The sequence below is a fragment of the Orycteropus afer genome, unplaced genomic scaffold (assembly GCF_000298275.1).
Source record: "Orycteropus afer afer isolate SDZICR_OR568_19922 unplaced genomic scaffold, OryAfe1.0 scaffold00019, whole genome shotgun sequence".
Classification (NCBI taxonomy): domain Eukaryota; kingdom Metazoa; phylum Chordata; class Mammalia; order Tubulidentata; family Orycteropodidae; genus Orycteropus; species Orycteropus afer.
This window is the reverse complement of record NW_006921606.1, coordinates 19,362,855-19,383,472: the sequence shown is the minus strand read 5'-3', so window position 1 is coordinate 19,383,472 and position 20,618 is coordinate 19,362,855. Positions and strand designations below refer to the sequence as shown.

Genomic DNA, 20,618 nt, shown 5'->3' with positions numbered 1-20,618 from the left:
ACTGGAAGAGATCCATATTTGTACCCATTCCAAAGAAAGGTGATCCCACAGAATGTGGAAATTATAGAACAATATCATTAATACCACATGCAAGTAAAATCTTACTGAAGATAATTAAAAAATGTTTGCAGCAATATATTGACAGAATTTTCAGAGGTGCAAGCTCGATTCAGAAGAGTACATGGAACGAGGGATATCATTGCTGATATCAGATGGATCTTGGCTCAAACAAAGAATTCCAGAAAGATCTTTACCTGTGTTTTATTGACTATGCAAAAGCATTTGATTGTATGTGTCATAACAAATTGTGGATAACATTGAGAAGAATGGGAATTCCAGAACACTTAATTGTACTGATGACAAACCTGTACATAGACCAGGAGGCTGTCATTTGAACAGAACAAGAGAACACTGCATTCTTTAAAATCAAGAAGGGAGTGCATCAGGGTTGTATCCTTTCAGCATACTCATTAAATCTATACGCTGAGCAAAAAATCTGAGAAGCTGGACTAATGAAGAAGAATGTGGCTTCAGAATTGGAGGAGGAATCATTAACAACCTGCAATATGCTGACAACACATCTTTGCTTGCTGGAAGTGAGGATGACTTACAGCACTTACTGATGAAGATCAAAGACTATAGTCTGCAGTATGGATTACATCTCAATATAAAGAAAATAGAAGTCGTCACAACTGGACTTTTAAGCAGCATCACGATAAATGGAGAAAAGATTGAAGTTGTCAAAGACTTCACATTGTTTGGTTCTACAGTTGATGCCAATGGAGGCAGCAGTCAAGACATTAGATTACGTAATTTTCAATCACCTCATATGCATGTGAGAGCTGGGCAGTGAATAAGGAAGACCTAAGAAGAAAGGATGCTTTTGAGTTGTGCTGGCAAAGAATGCTGAAAGTACCATGGACTGCTGAAAGAACCATGGATTACTAAAAGAACTAATGAATCTGTCTTGGAGGAAGTGTGGCCGGCATGCTCCTTGGAAGCGAGAATGGTCAGACTTCATCTCATCAACTTTGGTTGTGTTATCAGAAGGGACCATTCCCTGGAGGATGTCATGCTTGGTAAGGTGGACGGTCGACGAAATAGAGGAAGGCCTTCAGTGAGATGGATTGACACTGTGCCTATGGCGATGCACTCAAGTATAGCAAGGATTGTGGAGTTGGTGCAGGACCTGGCAGTGTTTTGTTGTGCTGTGCGTAGGGTCAGTATGAGTCAGAGATGACTCAATGGCACCTAACAACAGTAACAACATATGAGAGTCCCAGTATTTCCACACGCTCTCCATCATTTGTTATTTTCTGTCTTCTTGAACTTAGCTATTTTTGCTGAGATGACATGATATCTCATTGTTGGTTTGATTTACGTCTCTCTAGCAGCTCCACGGCACATAACAACAACAACAACAGCAGCAGCTAATGGGGAGCTCTGGTAGCATAGTGGCTAAGGCACTTGACTGCTAACCAGAAGGCTGGCGGTTCAAACCCACCAGCCACTCCTCGGAAGGAAGGTTGGGCAATCCTACTTCCGTAGTGATACTGCCTCGGAAACCCAAGGAGGGGTCGCTATGAGTCAGGGCTGACTCGATGGCACATAACAACAACAAGAAGAAGCAGCTAATGATTGTGAGCATTTCTTCATGTGTTTGTTGGCTACCTGAATATATTCTTTGGTGAAATGTCTTGTTCACGTCTTCTGCCCATTTTTTTATTGGATTGTTTGTCTTTTTGATGTTGAGGTGTTGGAGTTTTCTATAAATTTTAGAGGTGAGTCCCTTGTCAAATATATCATTGCTAATTATTTCCCCCAGTCTGTAGTTTCTCTTTTTAATCTTCTGGAGAAATCTTCTAATGGACCTGTGAATTTAATTTTTAGTGGTCCCAGCCTTTTGGTTTATCTTCTGCTGTTTGTGCATTTTAGTTATGTTAGATGGTATATTTATACCGTCAATTAGGCCTTCAAGAGTGCCCCTATTTTTCTTAGATGAACTTTAAACTTTTTAGGTTTTACATTTAAGTCTTTGATCCATCTTGAGTTTTTGCGTGTGGTGTGAGGTATGAATCTTGTTTTATTTTTCTGCAAATGGATATCCAGTTTTGCCAGCAGCATTTGTTAAAGAGACTAACTTACTTCCCCGTTTAATGGATTTTGGCCCTTTGTCAAAGATCAACTATCTTTAGATGGATGGATCTATTTCTGGCTTCTCAGTTCTGTTCTACTGGTCTATGTGTCTGTCATTGTATCAATACAATTCTTTTGACTTTTACTGTGGCTGTATAGTAGGTTTTCAGATTGGTGAGTGTAAGACCTCCTACTTTGTTGTTGTTCTTCAAAAGTGCTTTGCTTTTCCAAGGTCTTTTTCCTTCCCAAATATAATCAGTGATTGGTGTTTCCATGCCCTTAAAGAATGCTGATGGACTCTAGATTGGGATTACATTCCATGTGTACATTGCTTTGGGTAACATTGACATTTTCACAATGTTTGGTCTTGCCATCCATAAGCATGGTATATTTTCCTATTAATATAGAACTTTTATAGTTCTTATACTATTGTTTTGTAGTTTTCTTTGCATAGGTTTTTTGTGTCCCTGGTAAGATTTATTTCCAAGTATTTCATCTTTTTTGGTAGGTATTGTAACTGACACTGTTTTACTTATTTCCTTTTCAGAGATCTCTTTATGTAGAGGAATCCAACTGATTTTTCTATGTTGATCTTACATCCTGCCACTATGCTGAATATTTCAATTAGTTCCAGTAGTTTTCTTGCTGGGTCTTTTTGGTTTTCTATGTATAGGATCATATTATCTGCAAATGGGGTAGTTTTACTTCTTCGTTACCAATTTGAATGTCTTTGATTTCCCTTTCTTGCCTTGTTGCTAGAACTTCCAATACTATATTGAATAGAAGTATTAGAAGTCATTCTTGTGTGGTTCGTATTTTCAAGGGGAATGCTTTCAGTCTCTCTCCATTAAGAATAATGTTGACTATTAGTTTTACATACATGTCCTTTATTATGTTGAAGTATTTTCCTTCTATTTTTATTTTTCTGAGAGTTTTTGTCAGAAATCGTTGTTGGATTTGATCAAATATGTTTTCTGCATTGATTGATACGATCATGTGGTTCTTTTCCTTCATTTTACATATGTGGTGGACTACACTGATTGGTTTTCTAGTGTTAAATAATCCTTGCATAGCCAGTATAAATTCTGCTTGGTCATGATTTTTTATTATTATTATTATATGTTGTTGGAATCTATTGGGAGAATTATGTAGAAGATTTTTATGTGTACATTCATGAGGTATATTGTTCTGTAGTTTTCCTTTCTAGTGGTGTCTTTGCCACTATTTTGGTAACAGGGTTATGCTTGCTTCATAAAATGAAGTTGGAGTATTCATCCTTTTCTGTTTTGGAATAGTTTGAGTAGCATTGGTATCAGCTTTTCACTGAATGTTTGGTAGAATTATCCAGTGAAGCTGTCTGGGCCAGGACTTTTTTTTGTTGGTATTATTTTATGATCAGTTCAATTTTTTCTTTTGTTATGGGTCTGGTCAAATGTTCTACCTCACTCTGAATTAGTTTAGGTAAGTAGTGTTCAACTTACATAGTTTTAACATTGCTACATTACTTTTCTCTAATTCACTATCTAGTTTTATCATTTGACCCAATAATGAGTTTTTAAAATTTTTAAAATTATGGTAAAATATATATAACAAAGCATTTGTCATTTCCACCATTTTTCTGTTATAATTCTAATAATGTCTTTTATAACATTTTCCCATTTCCATTATAGGTGTTGAAGTAGTTTTCATGTTTTTCTTATCTGGAGTACTTTCACAGTATTTAATGACATTTTTTTTTTTTATGCATTTTATTGAAATATAATTTATGTATAGTGAAATACACAAAACTAAAGTGACATAGGTCAATGCATTTTTTTTTTTTTTTTATTCTGTAATGTCCCTTCCCCTCCCCTCCCATTCCTGGCAACCAGTAAAGAAAGTTACCCTCCATGTATAAACCTTTCCTTGACATGCCACAACAATGAACTAATACTGTATTTGTCCTTCTGTGATTGACTTATTTCACTCAGCATAATGTCCTCCAAATTCATCCATATTATGTGGTGTTTTGCAGACTCTACATTATTCTTTAGTGCTGCATAGCATTCCATTATATGTATGTACCATAGTTTGGTCATCCACTCCTACTGATGGGCACGTAGGTTGTTTTCCATCTTTTTGCTATTGTAAATAGTGCTGCGATGAACATGAGTGTGTGTATATCTGTTCCTGTCCTGGCTCTCCCCTCTCTGGATATATACTTAGTAATGGGATTGTGGGGTCAAATGGTATCTCCAATTCCAGCTTTATAAGGAATTCGGTATATTGCTTTCCACAGTGGTTGTATCACTTCACAGTCCCACTAGCAGTGTATGAGAGTCCCAATCTCTTACATCCCCATCAGCATTTGTTATTTTCTGTCTCATTGAACCTTGCCATCTGTGCTGGGGTGAGACAGTATCTCGTTTTGATTTGCATCTCTCTGATAGCTAATGATTGTGAGTATCTCTTCATGTATTAGCTGTTCACCTGAATATCCTCCTTGGTGAAGTGTCATGACTTCTGCCCATTTTTCAATTGGATTGCTAATTCTGTTGGTGTTGAGGTGTTGGAGTTTTCTATAAATCTTAGAGATAAGTCCCTTGCCAGATATTTAATTATCAGCAAGTATGAATTTGTTGCTGTCATGTTTGTAATGTGTTTTTTCATGATGTCGATTTCTTTGTTCCATATACTTTTCTATGCTGAGCTTGTTTTGTTTATGAATCGTATTACCACTTCCTTCGTTGCTGTTGTTTGAGTATTTGCTAAATATTTGTGCTGGTCCTCTTTTATATTTTGATGTGAAGGTTTATCATTTTTCTTTGAGGTTACCCTGTAATTTATAGTTTTCTTCCCAAGTTTAGAACAGTCTATTTTATCTTGTAGTTGTCTTGACTTCCCTACCATCTAGAAGTTCTGTAACAACACAGTTTTTTCACTCTTTTTGGTTTGTAGTTGTCCTCATTTGTTGATTGATGTTCCCTGTTTACAATCTTGTAGGCTTTTTTACTTTGGATACTTCCATAGCTGGGTTGGTTTCTGGGTTATATCATCATGTGTTTTATTGGTCAGTTGTTATTGGCTGTTGTTGCTTCTCTGTCCAAAGGGGTCCCTTTAGCATCTTTTGTAAGGCTGGTCTGCTTTTAACAAATTCCCTTAATTTCTCCTTATCTGGAAATGTCCTAATTTCACCATCATATTTGAGGGACAGTTTTGCTGGGTACATAATTCTTGGTTGGAAATTTTTCTTTTTCAGGGTTTTATATATACCTTCCCATTGTCTTCTCACCTGCATGGTTTCTGCCAAGAAATCCATGCTTAGTCTTATTGGTTGCCCTTTGTAGGTAATGGTTTGTTTTTCCTGTGCTGCTTTTATGATTTTTTCTTTGTCTTTGGTTTTTTGAGTTTGATGATGATATAAATTGGTGATTGTCTTTTGAGGTCTATCCTGTTTGGGGTTCGTTGGATTTCCTGAATGGATATATTCTCATCTTTCATAGAAGTTCTCTTCCAACAAATCTTGGACAATTTTCTCAGTAGTTTTATTTTTCTCTTCCTGTTCCGGAATTCCAGTGACACATAGGTTACTCTTTTTGTTGGTATCCCACATTAACCTTAGACTTTCTTCATTTTGTTTTGGTCTTTTTTCTGATTGATCCCTTTCCAAAAAAGTATTCAGGTATTTGTCTTCAGTGTCATTAATTCTGTCTTCTATTGCATCACTTGTACTCTTTTGCCCTTTCAATGTGTTAGCTATATTTGACAATTTAGTATTAATCTTCTGGATTTCTATCTGTAGATTTTGAATAATTTCTAATTTTTCATTTATTTTGTCATTTTGTTCTTGTATTTTCTTCTGAAATTCTTCTAGGGTTTTGTCTGTGTTTTCCTTGATCTGTCTCTCAATCCTTTGAAGATACCTAAATATGTTGTTGTTGTTGTTATGTACCATTGAGTCGGACCCGACTCATAGTGACCCCTCCGTGGGTTTCTGAGGCAGTATCACTATGGAAGTAGATTGCCCCATCTTCTTTGCAAGGAGTTGCATTCTTTTGAATTCCTTAAATGGGAGTTCCAATGCTGCTGCTTCCTCAGGGTTGTGTTTTCAGTCTGTATCCTAGTCCCTTGTTTCTCCTGCTTTATCTTGTTTCTTTGTGTGGACTGTGATGCTCTGTTGTCACTGAGGCATTGTGGTGTTTTTGTGTTTATATTTAATTGGTAATTGTGTGTTGGAGTGACTTGCCCACGATTTTTGTTTTGTTTGTATGTTATCTATTGAAGCAGGGTACTGTGCTGTGCTCTTTTATTCACTAGTTGACATCACTTATACACTTAGTACCTGTCTCCTTTCCTGTTGTCAGCCTCCTGACTGACGTTGGCAAACAGAGCCTATTCTTAGGTCCCTGGAATCTGAATGAGTATGCTATCACTTTAATATCCAAAATGGTTGCCACTTGTAAAGATTGAAAATGGCTGTACCCTCAGTCATTTTAAATATCCAAAATGGCTGCTGCTTGTAAACTTTCAAAATGGCTGTGCCTCCTGTCACTTTAAATATCTAAAATGGCCACTGCTTATAAACATTCAAAATGACTGCACCCTTGGTCACTTTAAATATCCAAAATGCCTGCCGCTTATAAACATCCATAATGGTGTGCCCCAATCACACTTTATATATCCAAAACGGCTGCCGTGTGTAAACAGTCAAAATGGCTGCACTCTCTGGACAGTGGAATGTGAACAGCTGAGGTTGTCTTCCTCCTTACTGTTTCCATTTCTAGTCATCGACCACTAGTGCAGTCGTCCCTGCAGCCCTTGGTGACCAGCGCTGATCTTCAGGAGAATTTTCAGGTCCCAACACCACCTGGAAATATTCAGGCTGTTGGACCCATCAGAGTAGCTGACAGTCCACAGCTCTGACAATCTCTGTACTCACTGTTTTCGTTCAGGTTTTTCTACTAGTTGGTACCTAATCCACTTCTGTATCATTCCTTTCAAAGCTCAGGGCTCCAGGATTATCTTCTGTATCTCTGTCAATTGGTTCTTCTTTTCTTTGTTGAAGAGGGTCTGTGTTACTTGTCTGCCTATTCCTCCATCTTACTGGAAGTCGACATTGGTATTTTTGGAGAATACAGTTTAGTAGTTACCAACATGGAAATTGAAAGATGGTATGTAAAAATGTAGATTTCCAAATGTTTTTAAAAAACAATCTGTCAATGCTGGCCCACATAACAGTGACTTCAAGCTGTGTATATAGTGTTTGTCACCTTAGGACAAGCTGTGAGTTCTCTAATTTGCTCCCTTTACAAGACTTACCTGGCACCAGTGGGTCTGTGAGATTGCAATCCCTGACTTGCAGTCAAACAAACAAAACCTTCATTTTTTTTTTAACCCACTTATGCTGTTTTGATCATTAAACTCTATTTTTCATGTATGTAAAATTCATTGTTACTTTCTTCTTTATCTTTCATGAAAATTGAAACAATTTCAGGCACACATACACAGAAGTTTAATTGGGACTTTAAAAAATCATTCCAATTGTTCAGATCTTCTCAGAATGTGTAAGACTGGTTTTACTTGTCTAGATTCTTTAGTCTTCCATAGGTTGTGGTTGGGTGTGGCTGGGGGTTTGCCACGTAAACAAGCAACTTGTTCCACTGGGTTTCGTTGTTGTTTTCTTGGATGAGGGCTTGAACCAGTTGATTTACCATGTTTTTTTCTACTCTCATATTTGGTGATCTAATTGTCCCTCTGATTGTCCCTAAGTCTGTAGATCTGTAAAACTCTGTAGCTTCAACATCCGTTCTTTCAGTGTTTGCTACCATTTATGTTTCCCACAGAAGTGGACCTCATTGGCTGTGGTAACGGTTTTATTTCTCAATTCCTGGAGAGTTAGGGAAATTAGAACTAATCCTTCTCATCTGATGTGTTCTCTTTTAGGTCTTAATTGCTCATATTATTTCAGCCTTGTTTCCTATTAAACCACTTCTCTCAAGTTTGATTGTGTGAGCCCCTTTTGAAGGGTAAGCTGTTCTGGACCTGTGCCAGGGGTGACTGCCAACTCATGCCAATCTCCCAATTGCTGCGACATCTTCCCTTCTTTCTTCCTGGCAATCACTGTCTATTCCTTGAATTATTTAGCAAATATTTATTCTACTAGGCACCAGAGAAGGCAGAGTAAGATAAGTGCCCAGAGTATAGTTAGATATAAGGAGGCCTTTGTTTTAAAGAGAAAATGAAGGATACTAGGCAATGCTGGCAGATGTTACTGTCTTATAAGTCTCCTTCCAAAAGTACTTTGTCTGTCTGACAGATAAGCTGAAATGACTGATTCCTTAAGTGATTTCTTTTTGAACAAAACACCATCTCTGTTTGCCCACCCGAGTGCTAAGCTCTGATATGAAGAAGAAAAGAAAGTCCCTCCCTGTAAGAAAGCTCCTGTTAGAGAGAGAGATATGTAAAGACACAGTGCATTTAATAGAGCTTGACCAATGCATATAAAAGTGTCTTATTGCCTTATCAAGGAAGGCTTTCTTTTTCCCAAGGGCTCTGCCAGCCAGTTCAGGTGTAGGGTGACTCCTACAGCTTTTAGGAAGATTCTCAGAAATCTGCAGATCAGCGATCTTCTTGTAACTTGTTTTCCCTGTTACTTACTACTTTGACCTATTCTTCAGTGTGGAGTTTTTGATTTGACTTTACAGTTCTGCAAAAGTTGTCTCTAGCGTGACTCATTTTCCTATACATAAAACAGAGGCACAGGGTCTTCAAGTAAGCTTGAAAAACTGGGGTAGTATAAGATTCCTATAGATAATGGCTCTTTCAAGCCTTCTAAGATCTCAAAGAGCTAAGGAATACTACCTGCCTTACCTAATAATTATTAGAAACTATATGCTTAGCCCAGCAGATTATCTGGTAGATGGCAGGTTTATCTCTGAAAAATAACTTTAGGCACTCTTGTCTCAAGTACTCTAAAGATGTTGAAATATTTAGTACCCACTCACCCACACACTGCCGTTGAATCGATTCTGACTCATAGCAATCTTATAGAGTAGAACTGCTTCATAGGGTTTCTAAGGTTATACATCTTTATGGAAGCAGACTATGCTACATTTTTCTCCCACAGAGTGACTGGTGGGTTCAAACTGCCAACCTTTTGGTTAGCAACTAATTGCTTAATTACCGTGCCACCAGGGCTCCTTAATACCTAGTACAAACCAAACCAAACTCACTGCTGTTGAGTGGATTCTGACTCATAGGGGACCCCTATTGGGTTTCTAAAGGTATACATCTTTACTGAAGCATCTTTCTTCTGTGGAGTGGTGGTGGGTTTGAACTGTCGACCTTTGGGTTAGCAGCCAAATGCCTTAACCACTATACTACTGGAGCTTCTTGATATCTACTACAGTGAATCTTAAAGAAGTTTCCAGGTAACAACATCAGTACTGCAGATTTGCTAAAATTCAGATTGTCAGGCCCCACCCTAGACTTACTGTGTCAGAAATTTTGTGGTTGGGGTCCAGAAATCTATTTTAACAAGCTTAGTGGTTCTGATGCATATTAAAATTTCAGAGCCATTGATGTATTATATAGTTAGTCTTTAATCTTGTCAATGAGAGTAGAAAATCAAAATGGAATATGAGATTTAAAAGACATTTCTTTCTTCAGGACAAACGATTTTAAAAATATACCTAGTTTCTATTTTTGTACAGAGATAAGAGTAGATTCAATAAATAAAGTAGATTCAATAAATACAGTAGTTCAATAAAAAGCACAATCAAAATTTGAATGGAGCTTGCATAAATCTGTTAGCATAGTATTTAAAATATGCTCATACTGCATTTACGTAGTCAGATTGAAATTGGTTTTTTCAGATCGCTTGCCTGGAAGAATTAAAGAAAAAAATAATAATTTTGTTTCACTTTTGATTGCAGAGAAAAATGGAAACGGGAGCCCTCAGAAGATGAACAGGATCAAGGTACCAGTGCAGAGAGTGAACCAGAGCAAAAAAAAGTGAAATCCAGAAGACCTATCCCCAGAAGGTACAGGTCTTTGCCTGATTTTATTTTTTCTGCTCTGGGTTAGCTCAGTTTGTATTAGATTGAGAAAGATGATGTAGTGCTGGAATGGTAACCTTAACTGATTGGATCCAATGGGTTGTGACTCTGGGTTTTGAATATCTGTAGTTTAGACCAAGAGGCAAACTGTGGCCTCAGGCCAAATCTCCTGCCCGTCACCAGTTTTTGTATGGTCTGCGAGTTAAGAATAGTTTTTATCATTGAACATTTATAATTGATTTGATGACAGGGAATTCTACATTTGAATACCAATTAAGTGAAATGTTACTTACTTACTTATGCCCTGCTGTCCAGTCGAGTCGGGTTGACTCATAGTGACCCCTTCTTGGGTTTCTGAGGCCATATCACTGCAGAAGTAGATTGCCCAGTCTTCCTTCTGAGGAGTGGCTGGGGGTTTGGACCGCCAGCCTTCTGGTTAGCAGTCAGATGCCGTAGGCGTTATACCAAAAAAATTCTGTTCAGTAGTGTATATGTATTATAAAAAATGTACTCAGCAATTATTATTTTATATTGAATTTCATCAGTAAAACAGCTTTTTTCTTAATTACTGTAACTGTTCTCTAGAACAATATATTTATTCATTACATTCATTTTTATTCTCTAGTTACATAAATACATGATGTCCTTAATTTTGCCTCTTAGCCCTCAAAGTCTAAAGTCTTTAATCTCTGGCCATTTACAGAAAAATTTTGCTGACTCTTGGCTTAGGACATTGTTCCTGTACCTTCTCCCACTCCAGCAATGAAATTCATCTGAATTTTGTCTTTTTTTAGTCTGAGCATAAGCTCTCAGCACTGGAGTGTCACTCCATTTCTGTCTTCTCAGTTTTATGCACTATTTTCAGAATCCCTGATCATCTGTTTAGGATTGCTCATGGCAGGTACAAGAGAACAGATAAATGTCATGGGTTCTCCCTTCCTCTCAGCTAATTTTTTCACCCTCTTGTCATTGATAGACTATGTAAGCTCTAGATGGGCTCTTAGTCCTGGCTGTGCATTGGAATTACAGTTTCTTAGGTTTTCTTCTGAAATATATTCTATGCACGTGTAAGAAAAACAAATATTTCTTGTTCTTTACTCCCTTAATACAGATGATAGCATAGTTTGCATCTTTTTCTGTATTTTCTTTCATTATCTTGGGAATCTTCCCATATCAATACACAGAAAACTTGCTATTTTTATGGCTAGTATTTCATTCATTTTTGACTAGTTCACAGTTGATGAACATTTAGAGTTTTCCAGTTTTTTTATTATTGTAAACTATGCTACCAAAACCAAAAACCAAACCTATTGGTATTGAGTCGATTCTGACTGTAGACTATATTATGCCTATATGAATGTGTATCTCTAGGACCAATTCCTAAAAGTAGAATTTGTAAGTTGGTATTTATAAGTTTGGTGGATATTTCTAAATTTCCTTTCAAGAGGTACCATCAGCATTATGCTGCAAGTGTATTTTTATGCCAGGTGTTCCTAATGAACAGTTGACAACCATTGCCTCAGAACCCTAGCAGTAATCTCCTATAAATGATTGAGGAATAGAAGCATTTGAATCACATTGGGCTCATGCTGAAATACAGATTTATAGTGAAGGAGAATCTTAGGGAGTGGGATTTAGGAATGTACATTTTTAACATTCTCTGAGTTAATCCAACATATGCCCCATAGCTCTGGGAAACACTGTTGTATAGATTTGAAGTAGACACCAAATGATAGAATAAAAACTTTACCATTTTTTTCTTTTCTCATTTTAGAACAGTGCCCAAATCTCGTGTTAAAAAGCCACCTAAGCCTCAACGTGGAAAAAGAAAAAAACAAGATTCTTCTGATGATGAGGATGAAGACGATGAAGCCCCCAAAAGGCAAACTCGTCGCCGAGCTGCTAAAAATGTTAGGTAAATTGTAGTTTTCATTGATATGAGGGTGATGGTGTTGGTGGTTCAAACTTGTTTCTGATGAGTCTAGGATTACATATTTTATGGGCAAAAATAAATACTGATGTCCTGAGGTTGTGAAAATCTGGTCAGCTTTTTTTGCAGAAAGAATGGTATTGAGCCAAGGGGAATGTGGAAAGTATGGCATTAGCTCATTTCAAGCCTTCATTCCCATGTAAAGAATTGCTCTAAGTTCATGTTCTGTTGAAGGTGGCTTAGTCTCAGTATCTTCATTTCATAGCATTGTTTTTCAGGAAAGCCACTTAGACTATATTTTCACTTCTGAATTTTTCTGTGAATCATACAGGCTTTTCTGTGGTTCAGTTTATATATTGATATTTTGGTATAATTTTTTGAGCTTACTAATAGGATATGAAGCTTTAAGGGAAAATGAAGTAAAGGAGTATATGCATCCAAATTCTTACAGTTTACTTTATAGGAATCAAAGGACATTTGATTTTCATTAAGAGAATATGTAGGTTTCTTTTGGTCTACTTAGACATGGAGAAACCGAGTCCTAGAGATAGTAATAACTTGCTCAATGACACCCAATTAATAATTCCAAAGTTGGGACTAGGTTTTGAGTATGCAAATGCATAGCTTAGCATTTTTCCTTTTTCTAACACTAAACCAAACTAAAACCAAACTCACTGCCATTGAGTCTTATCCAAATCATAGCAACCCCTCGTTGGGTTTCTGAAGCAGTGTCTCTATGGAAGTAGATTGCCCAGTCTTCCTTCTGAGGAGTGGCTGGTGGGTTTGAACCGCCAGCCTTCTGGTTAGCAAATGCCTTAGGTACTACGCCACCAAAGCTCCTATTGTAATAGTACTACATCCAAAAAAACCAAAAAACCACACCTGTTGCTGTTGAGTCAATTTTGGTAGCATAGTGCCTAAAGCACTTGACTGCTAACCAGAAGGCTGGTGGTTTAAACCCACCAGCCACTTCTCGGAAGGAAGATGGGACAGTGTACTTCCATAGTGATACTGCCTCGGAAACCCAAGGAGGGGTTGCTATGAGTCGGGTCCGACTCGAGGGCACATAACAACAACAACAACAACGCCATAGTATTTCCAAGGTTGTAATCTTTATGAAGGGCTCTGGTGATGTACTGCCTAGGGCATTTGACTGCTAACCAGAAGGCTGGCAGTCAAACCCACCAGCCACTCCTCAGAAGGAAGGCTGGGCAATCTACTTTGGTAGATATACTGACTCGGAAACCCAAGAGGGAGTCTTCTCTATGAAGCCGGAACCAACTGGATGTAAGTGAGATTAGTTTTTTTTTTTTGAGTTTGGCATCTTTATGAAAGCAGAATCCCACATCTTTCTCATGTGGAGCAGCTTGTGGATTTGAACTGCTCATCTTCTGGTTAGTAGCCAAGCACTTACACCACTGTGCTACCAAGGCTCCTTGTACTATATCCAGGATGTATATTTTCTCTTGTGTGACTCTCAAACCATTTGTAGCCTCAACAATTTGAGAGTATAATATTTTATATTCTTATTATTAGGAGATAAAATAAGTTGAAAAACAAGATTAAAAATATTGCTTCTCTTTTTGCCAAATGAAATAGTAACAATACTTTTTTCCTTTCATTATGTATTTTCTTTCTTTTTGGTTGTTTCTTTGTTTACACAAATGATCTGGTATTAAAAAATGAAAAAATGGAAGTCTCCTTGTAGTTTTCTGTGTCTTGCTTACCTAGAGTATTATAAATAAAATTTGTGCTTATTTTGAAATACAAGTTAACTTTCCTGGCGTGATCTGTGAATATGTACCAATACTTTTAAGTAGAAAAAAAAAACCTTTGAGCCTGCTGATCTCTAAAATGGTCTGATCTGTCAAATAGCATGTTGGGATCAAAAGAGTATCATTCCTTATTCTAGTGATGTTATTAATGGTAGTGCTTAATTCTGAAAATACAGTTTCTCATTTAATCAGTATTATTCTTCATGTAGTTATAAAGAAGATGATGACTTTGAGACCGACTCAGATGACCTCATTGAAATGACTGGAGAAGGACTTGATGAACAACAAGATAATAGTGAAACTATTGAAAAGGTGTTAGATTCGAGATTGGGAAAAAAGGGAGGTATGTTTCTTTCAGAAGCAGATTACTTTTTATAACTGCTCATTAAGGCCCAGATTTTCAGCTCTGAAATGAAGGATTTCAGTCCATACCTATGTTTGTTGTAGAATGTGTCAGTGTTTCTCTGACTCAGTCCTCATGTTTCAGACCTGAGGACAAGAAGACATGTCCAGTGTCTTGGGGATTTTAAAATTAAGTTAATAATGGTAAGTGTTACTGGTTTACCAAACCATAATGTAGTAGAAATACTTGCTTATTAGCATTGCCCAAATCTACCTTTAACTGTTTCTGAATCTCCTGCAAAATGTGTCAAACTGTTTAGTATTTGGACAACAGTGCAATTTTTTTTTCATATCCAATTGAGATATCTTGTAATTCAATGTTTTTCATTCTGGGTTCCCTTGGGATTAAGACAGTTAACAGAGGACATAGAGTAGTTGGTAGATGAGGAGACATTATGATTTTTTTACGTGTCCTTAATGTTCCTGGAGGAAGGGATTTGTTTTCTGAGTTAGTAGGGACCAAGGCAAAAGGATGTGCTTGTTCCCTTCTCACTATGTTTGTAGGCAAGGATTTCTTTGATTTCACCTATAAATTCTGGAATACTTTATTAGATGGTACAATTTGGTTTGTAATTTGAAAATATTTGAAATTACTGATCTATCCAATCCTTTGTTATTTCTGCTCTTTTCAAGTCAAAGTATTTTAGTCCTACCTACAGCCAAAAAGAGGCTTTTTGAAATATTGCTTACTTGGGAAGTTTTTCAAGGTCTGGTTTAATAAACTCTCTTTAAAGTTTAACTGAATCCTTTTGCAGCAACTGGAGCTTCTACTACTGTATATGCAGTTGAAGCTAATGGAGACCCTAGTGGTGACTTTAACACTGAAAAGGATGAAGGTGAAGTCCAGTACCTCATCAAATGGAAGGGTTGGTCATATATCCACAGTACATGGGAGAGTGAAGAATCCTTGCAGCAGCAGAAAGTGAAGGGCTTAAAAAAACTAGAGAACTTCAAGAAGAAAGAGGATGAAATCAAACAATGGTATATTTTCCATCATGGCTTAACAAAACATATTTGCAGCCTGAATGAAGGGAAGATTTTAAAGTAATGCATGGAGAACACAGCTATATAGGATTTCACATTCTGTTTTGATCATATGAACATGGAGCTATTTGCAATTCTGTTTTCATAAAATTATGACCTGAAGACATAAATTTTTTAATAGAACCACCAAGTTTTTGGAGTTTAATAATAGCTATGCTAATTGAGCATTTTTCACACATCATATCTTTAATGCTCAGAATGAAGTTCACAATAAAGCTATGATATTTGGTCTGTCATGACCCTGTTATACAATGGGAAAAGTGAGGCACAGAGTTTGCCAGCAAGCCACTCTGTAAGTGGACCCAGATTTGAATTCTGGCAGCCTGAGACCAGAGCTCATGCTTTTAATCTTGAGTACTGTGTTGTTCTGCATGGTTATGCTTAGATGTGAGGAGTTGACACTCTAGAGCTCTCTGAGTCATGACACACATAAAAGAAATCTTGGTTTTGCACAATTTTCAAAAATGATGTGAAGGAAACAGAGAACTTCTAGAACTATAACAATCCATCGTGTTTTTAGTTTACTTACAGCTTTGAGTGTGTTAGATTGCATGTGAGAAATATGTGGACTTACGGCACACATAAACTTAAAATTGAACAATAAGAGGTATCAAGTCAGCCCTGAAGACATACATCTCAGGTTATTTTGCATTAGGTTTAGGGATGGACGGGTTCTAATTCTGGTGTTACTACTATGCATGCTACTTACTTAGTAAATGACATACCTACTCATAAAAAGTATGCCTGAGGTAAGCTTGTAAGGTCTCTAGGTGGCACAAACTGTTTGTGCTTGACTGCTAACCTAAAGATTAGCAGTCCCAAGCTACCCAGTGGTCCAGCGAAAGAAAAGGCCTGGCAATCTGCTTCCCTTATGATTATAGCCACACAAACCCTATGGAATAGTTCTACTCTGTAGCATATGAGGTGTCATGAGTTGAGATTAACTTGACAGCAGCTAACAACAAGAGTACATTAGGGGTAGGTTACAAAGCAACAAGATATTGTAAATTTCTCAGAAGAATAGTAATTATCTAATTTCAGGTTGCTGCTGTTTTCCTCTTAAAGGTTTTTGGAACTAAGCATACCTAGTTTTCCAAAAAAGCTACATTAAACCAATCTCAAAACCTACACGCACGTGAAAATAATTTTAACTTTTTTGAATCTAGAAGACAGCTTCATTATCTTAATATGTTTAGGTATATAAATTTTTCACATGGAACAGTTATTTTTAGGTTTCTTTATAGATAGATAATGTTAAAGAGATGAACAACTGGTATAACTTACTGATTCTAAGTTTTTTGGTGTTTTCTGAAACTGCATGTTTTTTTGTAAACTCCGGCCTAATTACTAGTTCCTGAAAAATTATTGAAGACAGAGGGAAGAAAAAATGTTTCATGTCCTACCTTTGACTTTTGCTTTGATGTATGCGTATGAATCCCCCAAATCTAACTAGTATGTACTTTGTCTGTTTCTGTCCAGGTTAGGAAAAGTTTCTCCTGAAGATGTAGAATATTTCAACTGCCAACAAGAACTGGCTTCAGAGTTGAATAAACAGTATCAGATAGTAGAAAGAATAATAGGTGAGTACAGGGAGCTCTGGTAGCATAGTGGCTAAGGCACTTGACTGCTAACCAGAAGGCTGGCGGTTTAAACCCACCAGCCACTCCTCGGAAGGAAGGTTGGGCAATCCTACTTCCGTAGTGATACTGCCTCGGAAACCCAAGGCGGGATCGCTATGAGTCGGGGCTGACTGGACGGCACATAACAACAACAACAACAACAGGGAAACTTCATTTTAGCAGTGTTTGAGCCAAGAAATAGTAGCTCTTGCTTTTGGGAGCAGTGTAAATAAATGTGTTTTGTGGGTTTACTGTTTGAGACTAGACATATGGACCAGATTTATTTTAAGGAACAATAAGATTTGCTAATAAGTTTGGATGAGGGGGATGAGTGAAAGAGGTGTCAAAGATGGTGCTGAGATTTTTGGTTTGTGCAAATAGAAGACAAGTAGTGCCATTTATGGAAAGATTAAGGAAGGAGCTGATTTTTGGAATAGAAACAAGAGCTAATTTTGATGTTTGTAAGTTTAATAAACTCCTTAGTCATCTAAATGAAGAATATTGTGACAGTGGTAACATACGTAAACTTGGAGTTCAGAACTCTTGGTCTGAGGCTAGAGGGTTAAAATTTGATAATTACCCATACAAAGATTATATTTAAAGCCCAAGATTTCAAGAGATCAACAGAAATAGAGTATACATGGTATGAAAGGAAATTTGAGGACATTCCAGGTTTTGGAAGTCAGAAAGAGGAGGAGAAACCTGCAAAGGAGACTGAGAAAGAGCAGCCAATGAGAGGAGAGGGGAAAAGAGCCAAGAGAGAGAAGTGTACTGGAAGCCAAGCTATTCACAGGGCTTGAGGAGGATGAAGCTATGATAGTTGTGATAAAGATGAGACTTGATCCTTGAGTTTGGCAGTAAGTGTGACATTAGTGAGATAGATCTATGGTATGGTAGGTATAGGCCTGGTTGGGGTGGGCTCAGGCAAGAATGAGAAGGGAGTTGAGAAGAGCCACAGCATAAACAACTCTTCTGGGAAGTTCTGTTAAAAGGAGAACAGAAATGGAATGGTAGCTAAAAAGGGATGTAAAGGCAGGGTTGGTATGTCCCCCCGCCGTCCCCAAATATGTGACACAGTAGAGTGTATTTGTATGTTGAGTGGGTATAATCTGGTATTCTTGTTCATAAGACCAGGATTTTTTTTTCTTGGTTATGATGATAACTTCTTTCTGTCTTATTTTGCTTTTATTTAGCTGTGAAGACAAGTAAATCTACCTTGGGTCAAACAGATTTCCCAGGTAAACGAGGTCTTATTTATAAATGTTGTTTTGTAAAATTTTTAGTTTTGCCACATGTTCTTTCATTGGTTTTACATAAAAAAGAATGTCATTCCCCTCCTTTAATTTATGGTTCCTGATCTGTACATTTTTATACATGAAATAGCTCACAGTCGGAAGCCAGCACCTTCAAATGAACCTGAGTATCTGTGCAAATGGATGGGTCTGCCCTACTCAGAGTGTAGCTGGGAAGATGAAGCCTTGATTGGGAAGAAATTCCAGAGCTGTATTGACAGCTTCCACAGTAGGAACAACTCAAAAACCATCCCAACAAGAGAATGCAAGGTGTGGTGATTACTACTTCTTGGTTTCCCAGGGGAAAGACTGATTGATATACAGGGTTGGTCATATAGATACTGGGAAGAGAAAATACTACAAAGGTAGGAGATGATTCCCATTTTGAGGGAAAGACGACTTAATGTTGACATTAAAGAAAAATAACTAAAGGGAAGGATGAGGTGTACTACAGCTTTGCTGACTTCTTTAATCTTACATTTTATAGAATTAGAAATAGATGGTGGAGAATGCATGACAGGATTTAAGCACTTTAAAAGAGAAATGATGGGAAAGGGGATGAATGCTAAGTTAGCAACTAAACATAGAGACTTTTTTATTTGCTAGATTGATTGTACAAATAACTATCCCTCTATGGAGTTTATTCCATCTGTAAAATAGTGTAGGGTCCTCTGACATGAGATGTTGGCATTCTAGTTAGGGGCACCATAGCACCCTCTGTGAAAAGCAGTGTGTAATTGGCAGTCACATGAATGTAGTAGAGAGTACATGGTCAGTGAAGTTCAGAGGAAGAAGCCACTGAGCTCCAGAGGCTATTAAAGGTTTGAACAGGCCCTGACCCTTAAAGAATGGATTGCTGATGGTTAAACAAGAGGTGGTCTAGGATATTGCCCTCCCATGAGAGCTGTCAAGATGTTCTTATAGTGCAATAGAACTCAGGGCTGGAAAAGAGATAGGATGTTGGTGAGTGCATTTAGATCAAAACATATGTCTCGAATATCTTGAATATCATGAAAGGTATTTTGACTTTGTCTTGTGGGTGCCTGCCTTACTGGGTAGAACAGCTGGATGAAAGCTGTATATGAAAGCTGTATTTTACTTAGAAATCTTCATCTAATGGCAGTGTGGAGGAGACTCTTGTTGTTGTTATGTGCCGTCGAGTTGGCCCCGACTCATAGCGACCCCTCCTTGGGTTTCTGAGGCAGTATCACTACGGAATTAGATTGCCCCATCTTACTTCCGAGGAGTGGCTGGTGGGTTTGTACCGCCAGACTTCTGGTTAGCAGTCAAGTGCCTAATCAGTTACAAAAGCCAGAAGGCCCAGCCAGTAAGATGTCATGAAAGTCTATAAAGAAGATTTAGAATGAAGTCAGGAAAGTAGTAGTAGGATGGAAGGGTTGAATGTGAGAATCATTATGGAGAAGGTTTGGCACGAGTGGACAGCTGGATTATGGAGGACAGGAATGAGGAATCAGATTCCATTCATAGCTAGATGGACTCATGGAGGAAAACAGAGACCATCAATAGCCTTATCAAATACACTATCAAGATCAGTGTTGGATTACCCAAAAAACTAGGTAAGCATACAGGCTTATTTGTACTCACTTACTAATCTACAGCGAATAGTTTCACATTTTTTTCACCGTATCAAAGATTCTGCTTCTAGGTATGGCTGGCATCTGTCTCTCTCCCAGCCCCACAGCACCTTCCTACAGAATCAAAACCTTTGTTCAAATTTGTAATCCCTGACTGGGACAGAGTGTACCCAGTAAGCAAGGTAAGTATGGTTGTAAACAGTCTCACATCATATGATGTGAGACTGTTCACTACAGATTAGTAAGTAAGCACAAGTAAGCCTGTGTTTACCTTGCTTATTGGATAATCTACCCCTGATCAGTATGGTACTTCTCATAGTATGTTCTATGTTGTACTAATCTTTATAGAGCTATTTCCTGAAAAAAAAGAAAAAAAAAAAAAGACTTTTGTGGTCATATAACTTTGGGAAGCTTTCCTGAATAGACGTACAAGTGTGTATATTATTTAACGACTTTGAGAAGTCATGAATAAAGAAATTTGTATGACTTTTTTCTTTAAATTTTATTTATCTTGTTGTGAGAATGTTGTTATTGTTGTTAAGTGCCGTTGAGTTGTTTCCGACTCATAGCGATCCCATGCACAGCAGAACGAAACACTGCCCGATCCCACGCCAGCCCCACAATACCTGCTATACTTGAGCCCATCATCGCAGCCACCGTATCAATCCATCTCGTTGAAGCCCTCCCCCTCTTTCGCCGACCCTCCACCCTACCAAGCATGACATCCTTCTCCAGGGAATGGTCCCTTCTTACAACATGACCAAAATAGGTGAGACGAAGTCTGGCCAT

General features: G+C 37.7%; 1 protein-coding gene across 1 annotated transcript in view; it reads left to right on the top strand.

The window, feature by feature from the left end:
* The window catches only part of CHD2 (chromodomain helicase DNA binding protein 2), a 215,195-nt gene that overhangs the window by 33,621 nt on the left and 160,956 nt on the right, over positions 1-20,618 (top strand). The window contains exons 5-11 of the mRNA XM_042783579.1: positions 10,050-10,157; positions 11,947-12,087; positions 14,087-14,220; positions 15,035-15,260; positions 16,803-16,903; positions 18,136-18,180; positions 18,326-18,504. Coding sequence (XP_042639513.1) covers positions 10,050-10,157; positions 11,947-12,087; positions 14,087-14,220; positions 15,035-15,260; positions 16,803-16,903; positions 18,136-18,180; positions 18,326-18,504 — 934 coding nt within the window. The remainder of the gene's footprint in view (positions 1-10,049; positions 10,158-11,946; positions 12,088-14,086; positions 14,221-15,034; positions 15,261-16,802; positions 16,904-18,135; positions 18,181-18,325; positions 18,505-20,618) is intronic.